This window comes from Salvelinus namaycush, chromosome 24 (assembly GCF_016432855.1).
Source record: "Salvelinus namaycush isolate Seneca chromosome 24, SaNama_1.0, whole genome shotgun sequence".
NCBI lineage: Eukaryota > Metazoa > Chordata > Actinopteri > Salmoniformes > Salmonidae > Salvelinus > Salvelinus namaycush.
The window spans coordinates 29,155,805-29,165,118 of record NC_052330.1 but is presented as its reverse complement, the minus strand read 5'-3'; the positions used below and the strand labels follow the sequence as shown (position 1 = coordinate 29,165,118).

Here is a 9,314-nt window from a genome sequence, read left to right as displayed (position 1 = left end):
GATTGTCAGACAACGTAAACCTTCAGAGCACGGGTCATCTGTTTAAATCAAGACAACAACCAGCTAATCCCTAACGTGGACATGAACCCTCCATGTCATCACTATATCACCTGTCCTCAATGTGACCCACCATCTATGACCTCTGTGTGAAGAGGCTTGTTTGTGACATTATATATCTACTGCATCTTGCCTATGCCGTTCTGTACCATCACTCATTCATATATCTTTATGTACATATTCTTTATCCCTTTACACTTGTGTGTATACGGTAGTAGTTGTGGAATTGTTAGGTTAGATTACTTGTTGGTTATTACTGCATTGTTGGAACTAGAAGCACAAGCATTTCGCTACACTCGCATTAACATCTGCTAACCATGTGTATGTGACAAATAAAATTTGATTTGATATTACAGTTCATATATTGTGTCCTAGGTGGGGTGTGTCTGTCGGTCCTCGATACCGTTGTAAGATGTGGACAGGGGAACTGTACTGCCGAGACGGGTTTGAGAACCCTAGACACAGATAGATAAAACACACGTAAAATCTCTCTCTCAAACAAATTCCTCTTTTTTTTGTTCCTCTCTTCACACAAAGTTAATCTGGAGCGTGTAAGAGGAGCCTCAGATAGCTGTCTGGAAGAGCTCCCTCTGCTCCTCTAAGAGCTCTTTATAGGTTAAGTTTCTCTGTTCTGATGTCCCACAGGATAAGATAAGAAATGTTGAATAAATCTTTTTTTTTTTTTTTACTATTAAACTATTGGAGTTTGTGACACAGAGATTGAATGTGTATTTTGGCATTCTGCCTACACAGCATTCTGTCTAGCCATTTTCACCTGCATTGGAAAAGACTGCTTGGAGCCCTATGTTTTGGATTGAGGGCATTGATGTGTGTGAGATGTCCTATTTCAACCAGAACATCAGAGAGAGCGCTAGTCCTTTAGTCTGTAGCCAGATGGTCTTCATAGAAAGCAGGTGGATAATTCTCAGGTGCTGGGAATAAGTCTCAAATAAGGAAAATGTCTGTCTATACATTTCTGCTGATTCAAAAGCATTGCTCTGCTATTAGAATTGTTAGTGAAGGAGCATTCGGGCTCCCGAGTGGAGCAGCAGTCTAAAGAACTGCGTCTCAGTGCTAGAGGCGTCACTACAGACACCCTGGTTCGAATCCAGGCTGTATCACAACCACCATGATTGGGAGTCCCATAGGGCGGCGCTCAATTGGCCCAGTGTCGTCCAGGTTTGAAATAAAAATAAAATAAATAAATTGAGCTTCAAGAGACAATTCTGTTTACATTCTACTGTTTGGAGGGGGGCAAGTCTTGGGCCAGTCTCGCCCTATTAACATCCCTTAACTACACAGTCACCACTGCACAGCTGCGCCCCACAGTGGTACACTAGAGAACTATAACCACTTATTCTGACTAACAAGAAATCATGATTCATTTAATACAGTACATTTACAATTCAGTCATTTATTAGGCACTCTTATCCAGAGCGACTTACAGGAGCAATTAGGGTTAAGTACCTTGCTCATGGGCACATAGATTTTTCACCTTGTTGTATTACTGTAGCAGTCATAGTGATGACAATATCACCAAAAGCTTAAATTCTCTCCCTGGTTGTTCATTAGGCACCAAATTAAATAAAATGGAGTTAAACAGGGAAGAACCGCTTATTTTTGTTTTCTGTTGAAAAACACTTTGCCACATTGTGTCCAAATGAATACAATCCCTGTGTCCCTGGCCACTAGTCATGACACAGCGGTCTGAGTCAGAGTTAAGCCAGACTTAAACCAAGAGTCCTGGAGATGTTAACATCCAAGGAGGAATAGGCATGGTCAATATGAGATCCATGCAATGTCACTGCGCCTCCATGACCACCAAGTCACGACTGGCCCTTCTTGCTGATACGTCTACTTTAGGCATCAGGAAATCTCCTTTGTCGATACGACAATACTGACACTTCCTGGTGTGACCATGAAGGTTAAAAACAGATTAGCCACAATGTGATACTGATGAGAAAATCATCAATTACATTATGGTACTAAAGGAGCAGCTATGTAGTTTATTTACATTTTGTAAATACAGGATGTCAGGAGCCTTGGCTTGAATGAGCCAGAACCACTCTTGGGTCTGAAGGCGATCTGTTTCAGTAGCGTGGCAGCTTGATGTACAAGTACACCCCCTGGACAGGACGCTAGTCTATCACTCCTATATACTCCTATCACACCACATACAATGATATGATCCACAATTTATATCTCAGTCGTCTCTGACGGAGTGTCTGTTCTGCCCTGTGTGAGCACAGGCGTTGGCATTTCTAAGACAAATAAACTTGTCCTCATGCATTGTATCATAGCGAATTTGAGGGGTAGCCCCGACTGGGACTCAAACCAGGTCCAGCGACTGTCAACTCACCAACTGATACACCAAGAGGTCTGAACCGCTTGACGAGGTGTCTTGGTGTTGGTTTAAGGTCGCTACAGTATAGCTGCATCAATACTGTAAGTACTGTATTCTCCAGATACCAGAGCTGTTTTCATCTGATCTATAGATGGTGACCAAGCTGCCTGGATATACAATACAGCAAAATAGACAGGTGCATGAATTCAATATTTTCCAATTGATTACGGAATAGTTTCACATTTCAGTCATTTAGCAGACACTCTTATCCAGAGCAATTAGGGTTAAGTGCCTTGCTCAAGTGCATGTCGACAGATTTTTCACCTAGTCTGCTCAGGGATTGAAACCAGCGACCTCTCAAATACTGACCCAACACTCATAACCGCCAGATTACCTGCCTGTTAATGGTTTGGACAGTGGTTTGACACAGAGTTATGACGGGATTGAGCAAATGGGCAGTAACGATCAGGATCCCAAAATATTCCAAGCAAACATTTCCCTTTATTCAACAGTCATTGGTGAACATTCACAAGAAACCGTTCTCACCACAAGCAATCGACATGATCTATAAGAACACAGATGTGTTATATTATATGCAACAGAACGACATGTTTAAAGAATACCCCATCATCACAAATTACCTTAAGTAATAATGTGGGGCGGCAGGGTGGCCTAGTGGTTAGAGCGTTGGGCTAGTAACCGAAAGGTTGCAAGTTCAAATCCCCGAGCTGACAAGGTACAAATCTGTCGTTCTGCCCCTGAACAAGGCAGTTGTTCCTAGGCCGTCATTGAAAATAAGAGTTTGTTCTTAACTGACTTGCCTAGTTAAATAAAGGTTAAATGTAAGTCGCTCTGGATAAGAGTGTCTGCTAAATGACGTAAATGTAACTTGTGATGGCCAGTGGATTAGATTTAACTGCTGTTTGAGCACCCTCTAGTGTTCAGAAATAAGGCAAACAAAATTCAGGTACTGTACGTCTCTCTATCCAGGCTACTCAATCCAACCTCTGTTGTATCTAACCTGATTCCACTTATCAACCATGTAATTATTAGAATCGGGTGTGCTAGATTAGATTCAGAGTGAAAACCTACAGGATGGTAGCTCTCCAGGAAGAGTGTTGGAGAGCCCTGCAGTAGGCCCTAACAAAATGAAAACACAGAATGTCAGACGGGTCCCATTTCATTTATTGGCTCAAAAAGAGGAGTGTTAAGGTCATTGAAGTTCTCATTAAAAACAGTACAAATCTCATGTTAACATTGACACTAAACAGAGCTTCAAGAACTGTTCTAAGACTATGTTAAATAGTCAGCATTTCTAGGAATAATAACATCAGTTCATGGTTTCAACTCCATGATCAGAATATAAAAAAGGTAGTGTAGGCACTTTTCAACTAATCTAGATTCTAGCCAATCTTTCATCAGATCACCAACAGTAACATAGCAACAGAAAGCATGCACAGTCAGGACAAGTGCCATTTTAGGATTTGTCTCCTTAGTTAACTGCCACAATTAAGTCTCATTCAGATACGAGTAGTTGAAAGACAGATTAGGCTTCCCTCTCACTCCATGACAGGTTAAGCATGAAGTGGGACATGTTGTCCCAGTTGATAAAGCATATCAATTTATTTAGTTATTAGTGTTGTGTACAAAAAAAACACTATTAGGCATCGAAAGAAATTCAACAACCACAGGCCTACGCAAGAGCACTCAACTAAACCTTACAAGCCTTTCTGACCCTCATCACTAACCAACTCAGAAGTCTCTTCTCTACAGTGGCCTTCTTAACCGTCATCACATGAACCTCGTCCCCAGGCTCAATTGCTACCACATAGAGAGCCGGCTGTGTGGACAAGATTATGATCACACACGCAATTCTTCACAGTCTACGTTACATATCTTGCTTACAACCTCACCTAGAAGAGCCCTGGTCTACATACACGAACCCACCATTATACCGGCTGTGCTCAAGTCTCTGACACGGAACCAGCAATTAAAGATTAAAAGGGCATGAGACATGTAATTACGATACATATGGTCCAAGAGACAAAAACACATGACACATACGTGACAAGACAGGGGATCAATGACTCACATGATTAGACAAAGACAATAGACAAGGATCAGATAGATTATCAACTTGAATTTGGAATAGTGATCAGTGACTAATCAATGGTTTAAATAGTGATTAATGACTAATCAATGAATGATGCAAGCAGGGAGAGGGTAGTGGAGGAATTTAGCAGTGAAAAATAGTGGAACCAAATTAAAGCAAAACAAATTATAGTGCAATATAGGAACCAATACAATAGTCATATTTAGAAAGTGCCAAGAAATCAAGACTATACTTACTAAAGCATCCCCAAGCAAAGAAAATAAAAATGTGTTCCTCATACCCCTGTACCAGCTAGCACAAAACTAAGGCAATAACCTGAAATAGCCATACTTACGCATTCAACTCCATTCAAACATTAAATGACTATGTAATTCGTACCCCGACATAGGTAAAATGAATTCTCCAGTATCAATCTAAATCAAACATTCACCAGTTGCTCTCTATGCGTGTGCCTGTTCACGGTCATAAATGATCAATTATTTATGTAACGAGCAAAACCACAATTGAAATATACTTCCATAGTGGAGAAGACACGTGAATTCTGAAAAGCTTATTACTGAGAATTCATATGCCAATATTAAAATATCTAAAAACATGTGAAACCCCCAAAATCTAAAGTCTTCATCATCAGAGCACAGGCTACTGAAGCAGGGAAGACAAGTATCCTCAAGCAGTGGGAGCATTGTGACAACATTGCCATCCAGTAAACCAGCTAGCTATGCCATGAAAAGACACCGTCATGTGATCCACAGGTCCCATTCTGGAGGTTAAAGGTCATTCTTAAACTCCGAGGTCCATAACTGGGCCGTCCTCCCCACTGCCCGTCTGTAAAGGTTTCCATGTCCTTTTGACATAGTCAATGTTCTAAGAGCAAGTACCACAACCCTCCACTCCTCACAGAACATCGTCCACTGGGTTTCAACTAAACTATGCCTCAGTCCAACATTAGTATAGAAGTTATTATACATAGAATCAACAGGTGAATTAGGGCCACGGACGCCAGGAGCGGACCCACAGGAAGAGATGCCTCTAGTTTGAATACTTCAGAGCCAGCTAGAGGAGAAAGAAAGTCTCATCATTTTCACATTCTAGCTCATTTCCCCTGAAATAAAAAGGTATTTTCTCTTTGATGGGCCACTTTAAAGCATTCTAGGGCCTAATAGTTTTAGATGAACAATGTCATCCAATTACATAAACATTTAATGAGTTAATTACCTGTGTATGTTCGCATCAATGAGAGTGTTACACTGGTATACTTATAATGCCTCCTTTCCAAATGAAGAGATAATTATGAGGATTGATTGGCTCACAATTACTGTAAAACCTAATGGTGTGGGGGTGTTGGTAGCCCTCTGGCTCTCTCATTGGGTAGGTGTTCTAGACAAGGTCAACTACACAGCATAGTGTGGAATGACACTTCATAATACATGTTAAGTTGCTCATACGTCACGAGCATGGCTGGACCAAACGCAGAGGCTGAAATCAAACTTTCGCCCAACTGTGTGTGGTGTGTTAGCGTGTGTCTGTGGTGTGTTAGCGTGTGTGGTGTGTTAGCGTGTGTGTGTGTGGTGTTGATATTTAACAGTGCAACGTCTCACCTTGTGGGCAGTGTCTGCAAACTGCTGGGCTTTGTGCATCAGGTCTACTGTCTTGTCCTCGGCACGGCCCAGTCTCTCCCCACGCTCCTGCAGGGCCTGGCTTGCCCTCTTGACTACACTAGCCATACTGCCCCCTGGGGGGCGCTGCCCACTGGGACTTGCTCTGTGACCTGCTGCACAACACACACAGAGAGACAGAGAGACAGAGAGACAGAGAGACAGAGAGACAGAGAGACAGAGAGACAGAGAGACAGAGAGACAGAGAGACAGAGAGACAGAGAGACAGAGAGACAGAGAGACAGAGAGACAGAGAGACAGAGAGACAGAGAGACAGAGAGACAGAGAGACAGAAGCACTGGTCATGACCACACACACCAAAGATAGGATACCTAGATGGGTTACCCAACAGGTATAACATTATGTTACAACATCCAAGAGCCAGAATCAAAATGTCGATCTAGCCATCTTTGCTTTCTTTTATTCTAAACTAATGTTTGTCGAGAGAGAGGTAACAATCTGTAGGGGGGGCTATATCATGCCACCTGGACTGGTCAGCTTAGGAGAGAGACTTCCCTACATTTGCTGTTGGTCTGCATCTCTATGCCCTGCTACTGCCTGGCACCACTCCCTGTGCCACACACACGTCAGTTGGTTCCATGAGGAGCCGCGTTTCTTCTCACTGTCTCCCTACCCCGCAGACTCAAGGCCAGCCTTTGTTATTTTAGCAGGAGGTTTGGACACAAAGTCGCCACTCAGCTAGCCGCAACCTCATAGAAGAGCCATTCTCTACTGTAGCGGAGAGAAGTGTTACAGAGGACAATTGACAAAACCATCAATCGCCTGAGAGAGGATTAGGAATCCCTGAGAATATAAAGGATACAGCCATAGGCTTACCACTAAGGTTTGTCCTTATATTATTGAAGGTTATTTTGTTTTGTACCCTTACCTCCAGCCTGAGGACTGCTTTGTTTTGAAACCATCACCTTCTTCATGCGGTTGAAGAAGACCTTGCAACGGTAGATGACCAGATTCACAGTGCAGGCATCTGTTAGAATGACACCCAATGAGATTGCTAAAAAAAAGCTGTATCATAAAAGCTGTATCATAATCATGATCAATAGGGCAAATAGACAGTACAGAATCAAACAGGAAATTGGAGTCCATGCCATATCATGAGGATAAACCACTCCTACGTTCTCAGAATAATGCAAAATGATAGCTGGTCCAGATTGCTCCCTAACACTTCCCCTAGGTCAAAGTACGTCGATCTGCAAACATGGAAGGGTTAGGACCAAGGGGAAGGGAGTGAATTGGGACTGACTGTTGACAGACTGCACTTCTCCTTTCACACCCCTTTACCTCCTGTGAGTTTGGACTGACAGTTGACAAATTCAGTCTGGCGGGGCCTGGGACCCACTGTGCTCTTCCGTCTAGCCTGGGCCCCTGGACTAGCTCTCTGGTCATTCTGCTGGTCTCCAGCTGGGCTACCCAGGCCACCGGGGACCCGCTCCTTGCCCTCCCAGTAGGTCTGACAGGCGTGGTACATGATCTGGATGAAGATGCACTTCTCTGCCGCTGAGCTGGCCACCCATTGGTCAAAGGCGTTGTCGAACACCAGGTCAAACTCTGGGCAGTCCTGTGGGAGATACAGAAGGGTATACAGATGAGGGATACAATAGGGAGATCATAAGACAGTAGAGGAGAATATTGGACCAAACCAATCGCCCAGAAACACATGGGTCAGAATCCTGGTGCTCCAATCCCAATTCAACCCTTTACCCATCAAGACCTGATTGGCTCTACTAGTCTAATTAGCCCCGAAACCTCACTGATTCTCATCCATTCTGCTTTGGGAAACTGAACATGGCAGAGGGGGCTAAGGAGAGAGGAATGAAATGGATGGGTTTGGGATACAGGGCTTCCAGAGAGTCTAGGCAGTACAGGCTAAGATCCACAGAAAAAACACACAAAAAACTACACAGAATATCACATCTATACTAACTCTATGATGACATCACCTTGTTGGGGTCGATACCATCGACCTGGCGGAGCTGCTCCACGCTCCACTGTGACCTCCTGGTGAAGGGGGCAGAGCCTCCAAACTGCTTGACCTTGGTGATGAGGAGCTGGGCTGGCCTCTTATTGGTCACTGGGGGATTAGGAGGGGTCATGAGTTAGAAATATGAAACCCAAGCACACGTCATATAACCCCAAAATATCAAAGTAAATCTACACAGTACTACAATGAAGACAGGACATAAAGAGATTTAGGATTCACTTTCCACTACTAAACGCGTGTTTAATTTTTTACAAACATTGGACACACACGGGACCAGTCACCAGTCACCATCACAGATCAACAAACAGACCGCCAATGCCCATTCTTCTTCAGTGGATTCTCTTGTTCAAATGATATGAGGGGTTGTAATGGGGGGAGACTGGCAGTGCCAGCTGAGGATACTAGTCACTCTTCCATCAGTGGTGTAATTGGGACGGGGTGAAGAGTCCCTCAAGGGACACTGGGGCAGTGAATGCCCATGGCTCTGGGTGACTTCATCACAGTAACAATAGCTACTATGGATGGAGAGTGAGTGACACTGAACATCTAAATAATATTCAAGTGATCCTTCCTGCTCAATTATAGGATCCATGTCCTCTGACAACGTCAGACTCAGTGGTATTAGATAGCCAGCATCACAATGTCCTGACTGCAACACAATGAATACCTCTGCATCCTTCCAGTCAGATAATTCCACCATGAGATGGTTAAACAATGCAGCCTTTTAATCCTGAACAAGAGAGTTGTGTATATATACAGCAGATCAACAAGTCCTGGATTTAAAATTCAAGTCACAATGGTCCCAGCTGAGAGAAAATTGTTACAGGAGCCTACTTGACAGACAGATCTATGTCTTAGAGAAATATGTTACAGGAGCCTACTTGACAGACAGATCTATGGCTTAGAGAAATATGTTACAGGAGCCTACCTGACAGACAGATGTATGTCATATATTCTCCCTTGCCTCCAGTGGGCAGAAAGGGAACCTTTTTCCTTTTTCTCCTCTTAACCTCCACAGCCACTAGTATCCTCTCATCCCGGGGGGAAAACACTTCCCTGTTGATAACTGACTGGATATTCATGGTGATCTGGGAGTAGGATAGACAATAGACAAAATAGACAGACAGATTGACGAGGGAAAAT

The 9,314-nt window shown here is 43.4% G+C and overlaps 1 protein-coding gene across 1 annotated transcript; it reads right to left on the bottom strand.

Moving 5' to 3' along the window:
* Positions 1-5,543: 5,543 nt before the first annotated feature.
* LOC120019343 (syntaxin-binding protein 6-like) lies at positions 5,544-9,253 on the bottom strand. The gene is made up of 6 exons (XM_038962636.1): positions 9,100-9,253; positions 8,131-8,261; positions 7,472-7,748; positions 7,059-7,157; positions 6,113-6,282; positions 5,544-5,567 (listed from the first exon to the last, which is right to left on the bottom strand). Exons 1-6 carry the CDS (start codon positions 9,251-9,253, stop codon positions 5,544-5,546), a joined length of 855 nt encoding a protein of 284 aa, XP_038818564.1.
* Between the last annotated feature and the right edge of the window lie 61 nt (positions 9,254-9,314).

Excerpts from the sequence above, each read along its gene's own strand:
- LOC120019343 (XM_038962636.1), bottom strand. The coding sequence starts at position 9,253 with ATGAATATCCAGTCAGTTATCAACAGGGAAGTGTTTTCCCCCCGGGAT. Across the intron at positions 6,283-7,058 it reads AAGCAGTCCTCAGGCTGGAG|GTCACAGAGCAAGTCCCAGT; the intron begins GTAAGGGTACAA and ends GTTGTGCAGCAG. Across the intron at positions 5,568-6,112 it reads TTGCAGACACTGCCCACAAG|CTGGCTCTGAAGTATTCAAA; the intron begins GTGAGACGTTGC and ends TTTCTCCTCTAG.